Source organism: Exophiala aquamarina (genome assembly GCF_000709125.1).
Source record: "Exophiala aquamarina CBS 119918 chromosome Unknown aczIA-supercont1.4, whole genome shotgun sequence".
Classification (NCBI taxonomy): Eukaryota; Fungi; Ascomycota; class Eurotiomycetes; order Chaetothyriales; family Herpotrichiellaceae; genus Exophiala; species Exophiala aquamarina.
In genome coordinates this window covers 3,387,826-3,403,624 of record NW_013550584.1, presented here as the reverse complement: position 1 = coordinate 3,403,624, position 15,799 = coordinate 3,387,826, and the positions used below count along the sequence as shown (strand labels likewise).

The window sequence follows — 15,799 nt, the reverse complement described above, 5'->3', positions numbered from 1 at the left end:
TTATTGGGGGCACCATTTCTCCGTCAATGTAGGAGAGTGTCGGTTCAACAATAATGCAAGCAGCTGCAATGTCAACCTGAGCGTGACTATGCCAAAGCCTCGCTCGTAGCAGCGCTTGTCACCTGACACGGGAGGGGGCATTTCCGCACCCACGAGTAATTATGATACAGCCTGCCCCAGCTTTGCATATCTCCACCAGGTACGGCACCTTATCGTGTTCTCGGTAAATTGCCTCATTTTCCGACTTGGCGGTCAACTTTGTCAATGCTTTTAAAATAACTTGTCGACTACTCCGAGGCGAGGCCGTCATTGACAAGCTGGAGCCCGTGACTGCTGCTACTGTGCTAAGGCGGGCTGTACATCGTGTTTACTAATGCTCGAGAGCGCCTGAGGAGATTCTCCACAGAAGCTGGGATAATGTTAAATCGGCAACATCTGGGGAGATGCAGGCTGGCGACTCCAGTCTTAATGTACGGAGTACAAGAACATGTGTGTTTCCTTACTCAATTTGCCCACAGACGACGAAATAGGATCTTCGATCCTACTCACAGACCGCTTCTTCTGCTTGAGCGATGGCTTCCTGGGTTGAAACCAGCGAGCAGCCGGAGTTCTCTCTGACCAACCTTCCATTCGGTGTGTTCAGCACAAAAAGTGATTCCATTCCCCGGATTGGCGTTGCGATTGGCAGCTATGTCCTCGACTTGAAACTCCTTGCCCAAAGACGGGTCTTTGCAGGTCTCGATTTCAACACCGACACTCTGCAAGCAACCACGCTGAATACCTATGCAGCGCTGGGGAGGCATATTCACCGTAGAGTCAGGGCCTATCTACAGAAAGTCTTAGCCCACGATGCCTCTGTGAGGCATGTCCTTCGCGACAATGTGGAATTACGAGAAGCATCGCTAATCGATATGAGAATCGTCCAAATGCATCTCCCCATGGACATTGGCGACTACACAGACTTTTTCACAAGCCCATATCATGCACAGAATGTGTGTATCAGTACCCGATCCCACAATTGCTCATCTTGATTCTTGAACATTGTATTGACGGTCGCTGGCCAACAGTGTACAGATATCGTCAGACCAGGGACACAGCTCCCTTCCAACTTCTGGGACTTCCCATTGGGTTATCATGGGCGAGCATCATCAATTGTCGTGTCCGGCACCCAGATCCGCCGACCACGAGGCCACAGGGTCGTAAATGGGGCAATGACATTTGGGCCATGCCGGAAACTTGACTTTGAGGTGGAACTCGCAGCATTCATAGGAGAAGGAAATGCGCTAGGGAAGTCAATCGGCGTGGACGAGGCAGAAAAGCATATATTTGGCTTCGTACTGTTGAATGACTGGTCCGCCCGAGACATCCAGAGAGCCGAAGCAGGCCTCATGGGTCCTCTTAACGGGAAGAACTTCGCCACGACGATATCCCCTTGGGTTGTTTCGCCGGATGCGCTTGAGAATTATCGAGCAGAACCTCTCGACAATGTCAGTACCTAACTCCTATTTGCCCAATGCTATTGACCAAAGCATTCTAGCATCCACCACAGCCACATTTGCAGTCTGGGCAAAAAAACTCAGTCTTCGATATAAACATCGATGTACTTATTGAACGGAGGTCTGAAATGTGCCTTCACTTGAATTGAGAAACTAACATGCTGCTAGTTGATTCCAAACAGCATCTGATTGCACAGTGTAACACCAAGAACGTTCTTTTTTCATTCCCTCAGATGATTGCACATCATACCGCCAGTGGATGTCCCATGCGAACAGGGGATCTCATTGCCACTGGTACTGTATCAGGGCCTGAAAATACCCAACTGGGCTGTCTGCTGGAGCTGACAAGGGACGGCACCGTGCCATTTCAGAAACCCTCAGGAATTGATAACACTGCCACCATTCATCGCGAGTGGCTGAAAGACGGTGACAGGATTATCTTTAGAGTTAGCAAAGACAATCAGGGCAAAGCGGCCGACGTTGGGTTCGGATCCTGTGAAGGAACAATAGCGATCTGAAGCTGGAGACCTGCTTGGTGGCTGGATTATGAAATGCAGATGAACCATGACTGGGAAAGTATTGCACCCTAAACTAGACTGTTGCCTAAGTCCATGGAGTACCAAGCCATCTTCGTGTTGGACCGACGGTATGGGTGCACTTGTGGCGCATTCCATGTATCAAACTATCATTAATAGCTTGACAAGGTAGAGAGATTAACCGACCGGCGCTGAGGAGAGATTCGAAATTGAGATACCATGTATTCCTATCGTAGTCCCTTGGAAGCTTCCCAATCGACCGACCTGCGCGTGTTTGATGGTGTTGGCGCGACTACCTCACCACATTGGGTAGTGATGAGAAGTGATTATCAAGGATAACAAGAGCTCAAGATATACGGGTCAGAATGAACACCCAATGGCAACATTAAATCTCAAGGACGTTTTGTCATAGTGATTTGATGACCGAATAGAGATTAGTGCCAGGGTGATTGAGACTCTTTAGCTCCTCAGCCTTGTCCGAGTCACCGCACTTCAGGTTAGGCAGACGAGGACTGCACATCTACGCCTAGCGAAGCTTTTCAATCTAGCGAGGTATTCAGCTACCACCATCGGAATAGACGTCCCGCCTGCCCTTTGCCCGTCGTCTACTTCCCACAGAGGAAGCACTCGTTGGCATTCACACGTCATTGCTTCTAGCAATGGCAGCGCATTGAGAAGGTAATGGGCTCTCGCCAGCCGCCAATTTGTACACAGCGGATTGACTCGGACTTGGTAGAGCGATCATAGATGTATAAGACACTGGGCGCAGGAGGTGCAAGAGGAGTTGTAGGAATTCTCAGATGTTGAATGACTCGGAGACCCGGAGCGCTTGGGTTCTAGCATGACCGGAACTTTATCGAGTGACCTTTTAGTTCACCGGTAAATCTCCAATTCTCAACCCAATTCGAACATGATATTGCAACATGGCGTCACCTTATAACACCACCGACACCGGCCCACCCAAGCACGAAGCCGCTCAGCGCCTCTGTGAAGAGGCCGCCTCCAAACCAGATTTCCTGCCAGGCACCAGCTCCTGGATTGCGGCCCTGCTTATCGATTCCCCTTGTTCCAGATGAGCCAGCGAAGTATCTCTGGGGATCGGCACCAGCCAGGACGAAGTAGAAGAGTGTAGATAGGAGCAAATTTGCGGCGAGGTAGAACGCAAAGCCATAGAGGGATTCAAGGCCTAGGATGCCCGCTGCAACGCCCAAGAGGAGGCCAGAGATGGAGCGAATGTTGGAGATCGTCTGTTCGTGTCGAACTCTGTCAGTGAAAAGAGGAGAGGTCAATTGCATGCGGCATGGCTTACCCTGCTGTTATGCATGAGAGACTCCGGCACCAATGGGTTCAACAGCAGAGACAATTCGGCCGGGGAGGGAGCCATCTTGAACCTGTATACTGTTCTTGTGACTGTCAAGAGGCTGGAGGTTTCTGGTGAGTGATATTTAGGATTTCTAGAGCGAAATGGATGGTCCAGCCCAAGGCGCAACTGGAGGCGTATGCTCATATCAATTACGCGGGCTGAGAGAAAGGCTTGGCAGGAAACACCGGACACCCAGGACTAACTTTGATCCGTTCCGTATCATCGACTTCAGATTAGGTTTGGTCATTGGCCACTTGGCTACCTGGATTACTCGAGATAAATTTTGCTGGATTCCGTTTGATCCTATGAGGGCAAGAGAGGGTCGCTTTAGACTGAGATTTAACTGAGCCTCACTACTGAGGCACCTTAGCAGCTCACTAATTCAGCTACCAGGAGGGCCCAATCTGGCTTCCCCAGCGGTTCGCTAAACCTACCTCTCTCAGCTCGACATGCGTTTCAGCTGGCTGCTCAGTGAATCTCGTAGGTCCCTGGCCGTACACTGCTGCCTAAAATTCCTCATGCATGGCGCCTGAGGGTTCTATCGCTGGCAATACGCGAGACTTGATCGCCTCGAAGAGCTGCTTGTAGATTTAGCTGACGGCGTCTCGGGGTTGGGGTGCGACCTACCGGGCTTAACTTCGGCTCAGTCCTAGCAAGAAGCGCACAGGCTAACTGCCCCACTACTCAGCCATGCTCAGCCTTATTGTCGGTCTCTTGCTCTCATTGGGCACTTGCGTATTGGGCTGTTGTGTCTGGTGTGTCTCTCCTCGAGGAATATGGCATCATTATATGACTCTAGGAGTGACCACTTTGAGGCCTTTAAAGGTCCCAGAACTGGGCCTTGCAAAGCCGCTGTGTCAAACGTTAAGCTTCGCCTAGTTACTAGGGCGTTGATGGCCCTAATTCAAATGAATGGAAAATTCTATTCTAATGTAACTAGCACAACCAGTAGCACCCTTTTTAGCGATATCTAATGGTTGTAAAGATAGCATCCTGTCAGTGTTGTTCATCATGTCTATCCTATGCCTATATCATTTGTGGGAGCCAAGGTATCGCTAGTTGCCAAGTGCCTTTTAGCGCCGTAATTGAATCAATTGTAGTCTCTGGTCCCGCGTCATTGGTCCCGCCAATGAGCTGTATACATGGATATCAAATTCGTAGCTGAGGCCTCCAGATTATTCCTGTCGCGGGTATCTTACCATGGCCTCCCCTGGCTGTTCTCATCCTGGTTATCCTTTCCTGACTTCTCCTGGTTGTTCACTATCTGTATGGGCGGTGTGCTGGCGGCTTTCACGCGTGTTGGCGACCTCGTCAATCAGATCGATATGTCTGATAGTCCCCGCTAGGCTTAGCGGCCTGTCGATTGCCTACCATAGGACTTATTGAACAAGCAGAGACGGGGCTTGCACTAATATCATACTGTCGCACCTCAGCCGCTTGGGGATCCTCTTTTGCGCCATCTTGGTCCAAAGCGGTATCACCGAATGTGAGGAAGATGCTTGTCTTGTCGTTCTTGTTCGATATAGTCCAACGAACGTCCAGCTTGAAGCCACATTTATCTACTAGCCTGAAGTCAACCGGGAATGACTGGCGGTTGACATGAAAGATGCAGCCTTGTTCCGTGAGCCTCGACAGTAGAGTCCGATGGTATTTCAGCTCGAGGCGACATAGAATGCTGCACCTGGTATTATATATACTCTTAGAAAGTTTATAGGCTCTGATATTGACAGGGTAGAATAGCAAGGCGAGAAGGTTTTCCGCTGTACGCTTCAGCTTGACTCTAGCTTCACCCTCTTGAAAAAACTATTTAGTCTCACGGACCAAATTTTCTAGCTTGGTTGTATCTACCAAGGTAGGTAGAGTTCCATTAATTGGACGTCAAGCCGATGGTGTTTTTGCCTTAGATCTTCGTCCAAACTGCTAAAGTACTTTGTCCATAGTTTGGCTGCATCTAGGTTGTTTTCGAATGTGTCGGTGCACCTTCTAAGCCAACCGTGACTAAAGTGGGAGAATATAAAGCTCTGCTTTGCGACCCGGTCATTTGACCATCCAGAGCCTACACTGACGGCGATGTCGATATCACGACCGCTATCCCAAGCACGACGTGCTTCTACAACGGCTAGATTAATCGGGTTATTATGTTTCAATGCTCCATCCTGGAAGAACATTCCGTTGGGTGCCTCATACATGGGAAATATCCCTGGGGCTGCAGATGTGCATCGGGTCCGGGAAAAGCATGGGTTAGAGATAATTTATACCATTAGATAGATTTCTGCTAATAAATAGGGCTTGCTTACGCTTCCCACACGGTAATTTCCATGTCCGGATCGTCTGATCGATATATCTGTACATCTGTTCTAGTCAGCGTTGAGCCTAGACGAAGATATATATCTTCTCGTAGTTACCGTCTTCTGTACCATCCATACTAAACCTCTCTCTATTATAATTTGCCATTAAGTACGTCTTTTGGGTTCCTTCGGTTACCGCTGTAACCCCAACTTTTAGATCCCTGAATTTGGCATTGGTGTGCCAGCATCCCTGATACCTGGCAGAAGCGGATTGTGAAACAGATGCTCGTCTTGAACGAGGGCCGAAAATGCTTCCTGTAACTGCTTTTCCATAGCATCTAGATTATACGCACTTTACCACATGCAATGAAAGAGCTCACCAACGACTAGGATTCGGGTACTAGGATATTAGTAGAAAGCGTCTTTTGCAAAAGTCTTAAACTTATCAGTACCAGTCCTCGCGGACCAAGACTTCACTCCTAGTCCTAAAGTGATGATACCACCTATAAATTTGTTATTAGTGGGCCATAAACCTGCTTTCTTGGTTGAGGTAATCTACCTAAGCTTGTTCCGAGGAGAAGATCAAAGACGTGTAATATTGGAAGATTGTCACCGCTATCATCCGAGCACTTGACGCCAATCTCGTCTTCCAAGAGTTGAAGCATACGAATTGAAGCCATGCCTCTGACACCGCCGCCATCGACAGCGAGGACACGAGGGCCAGCCTCAACAGGCTTCAATAAAATATCCATACTCACACCATCACCGAGCCTTTTGCCGCCACAAAGATAGCATTTGTTCACTTGAAAACTGTTAGGTTGCAGGTTTGGCTTACCTATAATCCTAATGCAAGGTAAGTATATTGCGTGTCCGAAGGAGCAAGGCATCTTGAAATCAGGCTGCTGACTTAGACACACACAATAAGTACTAATCGAGCTGGTATACTTCCAGAATTCTCGCTTACTTTCTAGTATATTCAAGTGCTGCCTTACAATCGACGTCTTAAAGTCAGTAGCGTCGTTCTCAATGTCCTCAATTATGCGTAGGGAGTGGTCCCTAGTTCTCACAATAAACTTCTGGAAAGAATCTCGATTGCGATATGTGAGGAAATCGCCTATGCCAATAATACTACCCCATTTGTCCTGGTGACCTTTGGCATAATGCTCCGCAATATTGTTACATCTCCAGCCACCGAGAGACATTTTCGTGAAAGTATTTATATGCTTCGCCATAGGCGTTGACAAGGCCCCGTGCCAAAAACTTTGCTAAGAGAGAGGAAGAGCTATTAGCAGTATTCTCTTATACTTCTTTTTTCTTTGGAATCAGAACTGAATCAGAGCTAAATGTGACCCGTATTAACTTACCTTAGATTTCCAGATGCGAAAGAGTATTGAAAGCAATGTAAGATGCGATAAGGTTGGAAAGTCGGTTATCCATTACTTGTGGATCGTCCTCAGTTTCCCCCATCCTTTGCATTGGAAAGTTTACATGCTTAGAAACTCTTTCCAGCAGTGGCCTTCCCCGCAGCATATGCTTGAGGAAATCAAATGGCTCATCGAGGTTTAACATAAAGTGGTCAATAGAGGCATTGAAGTAAACTCCTAATTGGTCTACATCGATCTCCGAGCGAATTCGACGTCGTTCCTCGTGGATGGACATTGCCATGCCTTTGACTATGTCGCGAAGAAGTCTTAGTTGCGTATGGATTCTCGCCCTATTAAGATCGTATTACGGGATATAGACGACTGAAATCTCTTTGAAATATCGTAAGAACAAGTCCTTTACTGATAGGATCTGTTGATTCTCAGGAAGAATTTCGTTCTATTTTACAGCAATTCTGGCTACATCCTTATTCACTAAGGCCCATTTTTGCATAAGGACTAAGACGGTCTTTGTAGCTTCTTCCTTCGAGAGCCATAAACGGTTTGTAGTGATCACATTATTCAGAAGGATGATTGTGCGAGGGAGAGCTGACTGATTGAGAGATTTATGGTGAGCATTGTCAGCACATTGGATCATTCTTGTTATAAAATCCTAGAGAGCGCTGGGACTCTATTGCACCACAAAGCAATGATGTCACTTATCGAATATAGAATACGCGGATATATCTGCTCCACGCAGACTTTTCGACTCAGATCTTTGTTCATCGGTTTGAAGATATAGTTAGGTAAGCTCCTAATACGATGTCAGAGGTCTAGCCGTTCTGAATACTACTCAGGGAGAAGACTGTACTTTAGAATTGCTAGAGCTTTTCCAGTGAGAAACTTAGGGTTATTTTCCTCTCCCGCAAAGCCCTCACAGTCGGCAAAGAGTAAAGGTCGAGATGTGTTCAATGTACCTGGGTCAGAGAATAAGTGGACATTAGAGCTGGTTGGTCCTTGCGAGTTTCTGTTGGCTGATACAGGGGCTGCGACACCGTTGTCCCATTGACTTTAACTTTCGAGGCCAATCAACCCCTTCTGTATTAAACGGTTAGTTCCGTAAGCTTCCCAGGATACTAGACGGCTAGAAACAACCAAACGCTGATGTAGAATTAAGGGTCCAAAAAGGGAATTACTGACTTACGATGATGGTTGACTTCCCTGCCCCTGTAGTACCAACGAATGAGACCAAGGACGGGTATACAGTTGAGTTCGGCTGAAAATTGGGTTCGCAGATGAGTTTCATGTAGAGGCTGCGGTTTATCGCACCATTGCCATCCTTCTCATCCACCCCAAACCAATGATTCTGTGTCTCTTTGACATGAAGATCTTCCAACAAATCCTCATCGAGCCCACGAATCAATGTTTTAACCTAATTCTGCACATGCGGCTGGGTTTTAATGTGTCCATTCCCAATGCGAAGGTTGTACCTGTGAATGCTTGAAGCTTCCCAGTGCGAATCACAATAGTATGCTGTGCAAAAAGCGCAGCACGAGATTTCATCGACATTGTAAACTCCTTCTCTACATTCGAAGCATGGAGGAAGCTTTGGCGATTGTTCCATAAGAGGACTCCTATTGTGGATCGAATTAGCAGCTAATCCAGCCAAGTTGCTACATGGAGGTTTAACCTCGTCTTCCAGTGAAAAGAAATATTTCTGTCTGCTCCAAGGACTGAGAATTTAGTACCCAGGCAGAAGCCAAAATCGACTCAGAGGCGGTCGTCAAAATAACTAGAGGAACTAGAGCAAATAGGGCTTCACTAACGGGTGATGAAAAGGCTGTGAGAAGCGCAGGCGGCAGCTGAAAGGATATATAGCACATGGACGAATTTCCCATTTCCTAGCGAACGTCTTCCGGCATTCTCATGCGCAGTCAGGCGACTTTGGGCGTCGAAGAATAAATACTGTCTAATTCAGTTCACGACAGCTATTGCGAACTTCGCGAAAGGGAAAGGAAGAGCTAATCACATCCGATAGCCTGCAAGTCGTCGGTTCTTTGCGCGCGGCACTCTGAAACAGGGGAGCGCGAGGACCCTAATTGAGGATGAAGCGAGGACATGTCGAGAAAGTCGAAATGGTTACTGAAGTAACAGTTAACTGAGCGGTTGCTTTCGCGAGTGAGGGTATTCAATATCCCTGTGAATTTGTAAAAGTACGCTTTGTGCGGGTTAGGCAGTTAGACATGGTGCCCACCAGAAATTGGTTGGGCCGGCAGACCAGGCGGCTGTTGCATTGATTTGATGTAGGCTAGCCCCCAACTGAAAGCCACACGCCCAGAAATACGATTGGACTCTTTGACGCCTCGTGAAGCCAAAATCTGTGGTCGAATCAATGAAAACAGCTAGCGGAACCTGGAACACTGAAGGACACAGGACCGAGCATGAGAGATTCTGCAGCGGCGTGCGCAATGGATAAACTGGAGCGACCGATGGATATTATGAAACGTTTAATGAAGGTACAACCAATGGGGGCCGGCGGCTATCCTGTGATGGGAAGGGGATATGGTCATTCCTAACACGGTCTGGGGGCTCGTCAGACTATACAGTATCCTAAGTACGTACTATACTAGCGCCTAGGCGCTCTCGGGTCCGCTTCGGATAGAGTTAGAATAGCTCTCGGAGCTAGTTCGGATGCGTCGAAGCGATATAGTAGAACACGCTCTTTACAATCGCTTGGCATCGCTAATCACAATCCCATGAGCCGCCGAACTGAGTATGAACACAGGCATAATTAGGGGTGTTTCCCGTCCCCAAACGCTCGAATTAGACCAAATTTTACTTGGCGCCCAAAAGACAAGGATAATCAACGCCAAATGTGCCAAAGCGCTCACTCCAATTGCGCCGCTTTTAAAGAAGATCCTTACTCCAGAAGAACCTGAAGGGAAAAGCGCAGATTTCGATCCAAACTAACATCTACCATGGCATGGATCAAACAACGTTCGCAATCCTGGTCAATTTTGGCATGGTTCCTTGAGAGTAAGAGTCGGTGAGCCATGTTCGCTCAACATCAAGGTCTTTGCGCAGAAACGGAAGCCTTCCAATGCGGATGATCTGCAATCCTCAATTACGATAGCTCGGTCGAGGAAAATAGTTCCTTGTCGTTGGATACGGAGTGACGCGCTGTCGTATATCACTGTATGCGAATATCCGCAATGAGTATTAGTGTCTGGTGACACTGTTGCCTCTTCCGACTCAGAAAAAAAATATGGTCTTCCATTCCGGACTGACTGTCAGTCTCGTCAGGAGGATCTTCTGATGTCTCTATAGACCCATGGCGAAGTGAATAATAGGGGTCGTTACGAATTGGTGCTTGGCCCGAGCAGACAACGTGGTCGACCAGATCAAGTGTTCCGTCGTTGCGGATTATTGCAATGTATTGGTGTGGTTAGATATCGTCTTCTCCAATTTTTCGATCGCCTCCTCTTATGCTGGATTCTGCTCTTAAGCCGACATGTAGACCCGCTTCAGTGTCTACAGAGGCGCTCACATCAGCCACTGCTAATGATCCCTGGGACGTGTTGACATTATGCCCCGGCTGTCTTTTATCTTCAACGCGCTCAGGAGAGTGCCTAAGGTATACCACCAGGGTCATCACGCGTTTACAAGCTCCCCTAGCTCTTGAAGAGACTTCATATGTTTAATTCATGGTCCTTCTGAACAGCGGGTTTCATGTCTGTGTGGCATTTAAAACTAGTCAGCTATTTGATCTCTGCTAATGGATTCAGGTTGACTTGCTTAAGGTCGTGCTTAAGATCGTGCTGCATACATAGCACTACCGATAGACCCATTTGCAACGACGATTACGATGATTCAAAATGGTTTTCTTCCTGGATCAGGTTCGTGATATGCTCCTCGTTTAGGTAAATGCATATGGCACGGCTACCTTTCTTAACGCGCAACCTCAATCTTTGCATGAATTTGAGTTCTGTCGCGCTTTCTGCCTCTTTAACGTTGTTTATTAGTTGATTCAAATCCTCGAGTATAACGTTCATATTATTTGAGTAGGACTTGACGAGGTTCATTTCTTGAGCGTCTCTCATCACAGTCAAAAGTGGTCCAGTTCAGAACGCTTCGTAAGGGAGTTTAAGTAAGCCATTGACTGACAAGACCGGCAATTAGACTCTAGGTTAAGCAGTTAAAAGTCTCATCTAACCTGCTCGATGCTTGTAAGCGTCCCCTGATATATTCTTAAATGTTCTCGACAATTTCTGCAAACATCCAAACATCTTTTCAGACTCTTTGCACAGCCTGCAAGCATGAAGATGCTTGCTGCTACCGCGGTAACCTCTACCATGAATTTCAACATAGATGTGAGGCTCTTTGTGCTAGTACTGTTCAGTGGCACGGGGTCAAAACATCCGATGCGCTTGCATATATTCGTAGATGGGAGTTCACAACCTATTGAGGCCCTCTCATATCCATACACCATTTTCACAGCTTATTCACCTTGCCATGGCTGGGCATAAAGCCGGTCCTACTGAGAGGTGGCTGTGGTGACCGGTAAGCCTCAAAGTGACCAATAGTTGTGGAGAAGCTTTTCGTCGAAGGCACATAGAATTCCTGCAACCTTGGCCCCTTTTCTGCAAAGAGCTGATCACGGCCAACTAAGCCAAATGCACAGCAAAGTGTCTAGGGTTGAATTTTCCGTCAACGCTTGCCATATCCGATTAGATGGTAGCGCTTCGTGCAGGAGGTTAGCGAGACCTGCAGAGTGAAACTGTCGGGCGGTTCAACGGAGGATGCGGTATCTAGTCTGTGCATATGCATCTTCGCGCGCCTGGAGGAAAAGTGATATGACCTATTGAAGCAGCGGACACACCATGCTCCAGAACAATCTGTGGTCGAAGTGCTGGGGTTGTCTTGGGTCAGCTCAGGCGAGCGCAGAATTGCACAGCCATAGCTCTGTAAAAGTGTCTGCCAGCGTTGGTGTCGGATATGAGCCCACCATATTCAGCGGCACATCCTCCCACTTCGGTAGGACATTGTCTACATGGTTAACATTGCTAGGTGCAGCTACCGGCTCTTTCGCGTGGTATTGTCACCAAGACTGACATTCCTACGTGTCCATCAACGCGAGTTGGGCTCTACAGCCCAAAGATCACGAGTTTACACAGGAGATCATGTGGATATCATTACCTCAAGCGGACCTTACATGACACGGAAACCCGACAACGCGCATGACCAGGGCTGCTGAAGGGTGCCTTGATGCCTCGATGGCTTTGAAAGAAGCTGGGAAAGACTCTGTAGACCTGTACCCAAAACTGGCCCTGGGCGAATTTTGTAATCAATACGGTCAATCCTTCGTACGCTTGCGCTTCTACTTTTCTACTCTTAAAATGAACAAAGATGTTGTCGGCTGGTAAGTTTATCCTCTCTTTGTCATCCCGCCTTCTCTTTTGTCTACCTGTCGGACACAGTCTGATTTAGTACCGCAACATTTCTTTCAAAGGGTTAGGCTCGGCCCCAATTTCCCCTCAAATTCGCCTTGGTGAAGACCGAGATCGGAATTTGGGTACATTTACCATAACATCTCAGTCATCGCGCTCTGTATATCCATTGCACAACAGGATCAGCCACAGCAGCACATCTTCAGAAGAACCACTCTTCTCCGCTTTTGTATTTCTCACCGCCAGCATCGAAACTGAAGAGTACCAAGACGATGCGCGCTTCAACACACTTAGCCGGTACCGACACAAAGACATCGGTGTGCTCAACAAGCATCAGCACATAATAGGTTACGGCAGCTCCTTCTACGTAACATGCAGCGGAAACAAGCAGGACTCGGCTGTCCCAGACTCTGACGTCCTGGTGTTCAAGCGCACGATCCCCACAGTAGAAAAGGAAGATGCACTCAAGGACCGCAAGCGTGTCGATGCTCTGATGCGCGAGTTGCGTGTCTTGACCCACGATCCCATCAGGAAACCCATCAGGAAACACGAAAACATCGTCGAGCTTCTCGGAATCGCATGGGAGACGGACCCGTTCGATATTACGCAGAAGTGGCCTGTAATTCTCATGGAGCGTGCTTCGCACGGCAGTTGGCCGACTATTTTGAATACAACTATAGCAACATCCCTTTGCAGCAAAAAGTATCCCTGGCGCTCGACATTGTACTGGGCTTGAAAGCGATGCATATCTGCGGTGTTCTCCATGGCGACGTAAAGGCCGAAAATGCGCTTGTTTTTGCCAACCACAACGTCGAGAGCAAGGAGCAAAGATCTACCATCATCAAGCTTGCAGACTTCGGCGGCGTGCTGTTCGACATACCGGAACGGTCGACCCTGCCGTCAGGAACACGTCCTTGGAATGCTCCGGAATGGCAGACTCCGCTACCTCCGGCGAATCTGCTCAAAACCGATATTTACTCACTTGGCTTCCTCGTGTACAGGGTCCTGGCTGACGGGAAACATCCTTTCAAAGGCTCCGCGGCGTGGAGTGACGACGTGGGATGGAGCAAAGTCGAGGCGATGAAAGCGAACGATGATCAGATGTTAGAGTACATGTGCTCGATCAACGGGCTGGCCGGAAACAAGAATCAACCTGAGCGCATCCGATCTGGCCTGAAGTGGCTTAAACTTGCGGCCGTTGCTGGAAACGACGGGGCTCAAGCCGTATACTCTCGAGTCTGTGCAACAATCAACGAGCAGAACCCCCTTGATGACGCCAGTATTGTCCAATCGTGGCTATATAACACCGCAAGCCGAGGGTTTTTTGTTGCCTAGGAGGAGTTGTCTGATGTAGTCCTCCACGATGTATTGACTGCCGCCCAGAGAAAACTAAGCACCAGGTACGGAGGCACCGGCGTCGACAGGTTCCCAGAGACCAGATTCACGATTGGTGATGTCTCCATCGACGACAAAAAGGAGTTTGACCAGAGGCTTGCTAAGGCTATCAGCGGGTTGAGGGGTTTGCAAAGTTCCCAACCTTTAAGTACGGCCGGGGACCATATGTTACACTTTATCTCATGCTGTGGCTTGGTTAAGAGTTTGGAGGTATTGCTGAAGAACACTAACGCCTCAGAGGTAAATGCTAGGAATATCCGCAGTGAAACTCCCCTGCTATTGGCTTGCCGATCCGGCCACTACAAAACAACAATGATGCTTTCTGAGGCCGGGGGTGATCCCCGAATCACCAACCTGTACGGCGACACGCCTTTGCACTGGCTACCGTCCTTCCCTGACAGGTGCGTCCCGGAGCTGACCGGCAAGTTTGTGCGCAGTGGCTCCAACATTGACGGGGTGGCTCAGAGTTTTTCGTACCTGTATTGTGGGGAGAATACATACGTGCAAGGCACGCCTCTTATGCGGGCTATATCGCGAAATCGACTTGTGATAGTGGATGTGCTGCTCGAGCACGGCGCAGATCCGAATTTCTCGCACAATCAGGACTCCCCCATCAAGCTTGCAACGAGGCTGCATTACCGGGAAATCTTATCGAAGCTTTCGAAAAGTCGAGGGATGCTCCCAAGATGGTGGATCCGAGGAGTGGAATCAGTTATCTTCTGTCCGCCTTCATGGGCGGAAGCCTAGAAAGCCCGGGGAGCTTCTTCGGGCGAATTCGACGGCACGGCTATCGTTGGAAAGCCAGAGCCCGAGAGACGCTGCAGGTGATTCTCCAGCATGGTGCGAGAGACTACCTCCACGACGTTCCCGGCATTCCGGGGGGCACGGCCATCTTCAACGCAACACAGATGGCCGAACCTGACATATTGGCCTATCTGCTGATCTCGACAACGATCCTGATTTCCAAGGGGTGCAGAGATACCCAATTTCCGCGGCCATCAGCTCACGAAGGCTGGAGTCTCTGCAATTGCTGCTCCAGCACGGCGCGGATGCAAGCGTGCGAGAGGAGATTCCCACGATTGCAGAGCCTGTGACCATGCTCTACCTGTGTGCTTGGGGGGCGAATGACGATCCGGCCTTTGCGGAGTTGCTAATTGCCAAGGGGCTCGACGCCAACGTCGATGATGGCCCGGTGGACTACGAGACGCCCTTCGCATGTGCGGTACGGAACCGTTGCTTCAGACTGGCGGAGCTTCTATGGCGGAACGGAGCAGACCCGAACGCTGAGTTCAACGAGGGACTTTGGTTCTCGCAGACCACCAAAATGACTCTCCTTGGGCATTTGGTCTCAGAATGCTCTATTAGCACCTTGGCCCCGTTGTCGTTCCTGATGAACCTTGTCTCGCGAGTGCCGCCCGTCGCTCAAAGCCACCTTGAACCAGCGTTTGTCGTCAACCAGTCGAGCGGCAAAACGGTCCTGCACGTCATGGCGAACAATGTCTTTGTACGTCAAGATAGCCGTGCTGAAGAAGCCCTACTCCGGCGGATAACAGAGTATTTCAAGCCTGACGCCTCGATGCTCAGGCGGCGAGACTCGGCGACAAATTACACGGCGCTTGAACAAGCAATCATTCGCGGAAACGCGAGGGTCGTACGACATTTGCTTGACCAGAATGTCTCACTGAGGTCTATGAACGGTGAAGGGGAAACGCCGCTAGATATCGCGCAGAAGTGGTTGGAGTTTTTCCCCCATGAAACACCCATTTCTGATGAGATCGAATTTACCTTATCTGAAAAACAAAAGGTCCGATTGCGGAACAACAGAGGGCAAATCGTCAGAACGATAGAGCGGTACATCGAATCAGTGAGAGATGACTCGGAACAGGATGGAACGGTACCAAAATAGCTGTCCT

The 15,799-nt window shown here is 48.8% G+C and overlaps 5 protein-coding genes across 5 annotated transcripts; 2 read left to right on the top strand and 3 right to left on the bottom strand.

The window, feature by feature from the left end:
* Positions 1-572: 572 nt before the first annotated feature.
* A1O9_06334 (fumarylacetoacetase) lies at positions 573-2,014 on the top strand (the record flags this gene model as incomplete). Its single annotated transcript, XM_013405544.1, has 4 exons — positions 573-1,002; positions 1,075-1,487; positions 1,538-1,600; positions 1,679-2,014. The coding sequence occupies 4 exons, from the start codon at positions 573-575 to the stop codon at positions 2,012-2,014; spliced, it is 1,242 nt and encodes a 413-aa protein (XP_013260998.1).
* A 947-nt stretch (positions 2,015-2,961) lies between these two features.
* Positions 2,962-3,416, bottom strand: A1O9_06333 (uncharacterized protein; the record flags this gene model as incomplete). Its single annotated transcript, XM_013405543.1, has 2 exons — positions 2,962-3,279; positions 3,342-3,416. 2 exons carry the CDS (start codon positions 3,414-3,416, stop codon positions 2,962-2,964), a joined length of 393 nt encoding a protein of 130 aa, XP_013260997.1.
* A 1,290-nt stretch (positions 3,417-4,706) lies between these two features.
* Positions 4,707-5,584, bottom strand: A1O9_06332 (uncharacterized protein; the record flags this gene model as incomplete). The annotated part of the gene is made up of 2 exons (XM_013405542.1): positions 4,707-5,070; positions 5,244-5,584. 2 exons carry the CDS (start codon positions 5,582-5,584, stop codon positions 4,707-4,709), a joined length of 705 nt encoding a protein of 234 aa, XP_013260996.1.
* Positions 5,585-6,091: 507 nt separating this feature from the next.
* Positions 6,092-6,885, bottom strand: A1O9_06331 (uncharacterized protein; the record flags this gene model as incomplete). Its single annotated transcript, XM_013405541.1, has 3 exons — positions 6,092-6,186; positions 6,243-6,518; positions 6,648-6,885. The coding sequence occupies 3 exons, from the start codon at positions 6,883-6,885 to the stop codon at positions 6,092-6,094; spliced, it is 609 nt and encodes a 202-aa protein (XP_013260995.1).
* A 5,432-nt stretch (positions 6,886-12,317) lies between these two features.
* A1O9_06330 (serine/threonine protein kinase) lies at positions 12,318-15,792 on the top strand (the record flags this gene model as incomplete). Its single annotated transcript, XM_013405540.1, has 6 exons — positions 12,318-12,463; positions 12,672-13,110; positions 13,188-13,817; positions 13,875-14,365; positions 14,440-14,726; positions 14,855-15,792. 6 exons carry the CDS (start codon positions 12,318-12,320, stop codon positions 15,790-15,792), a joined length of 2,931 nt encoding a protein of 976 aa, XP_013260994.1.
* Between the last annotated feature and the right edge of the window lie 7 nt (positions 15,793-15,799).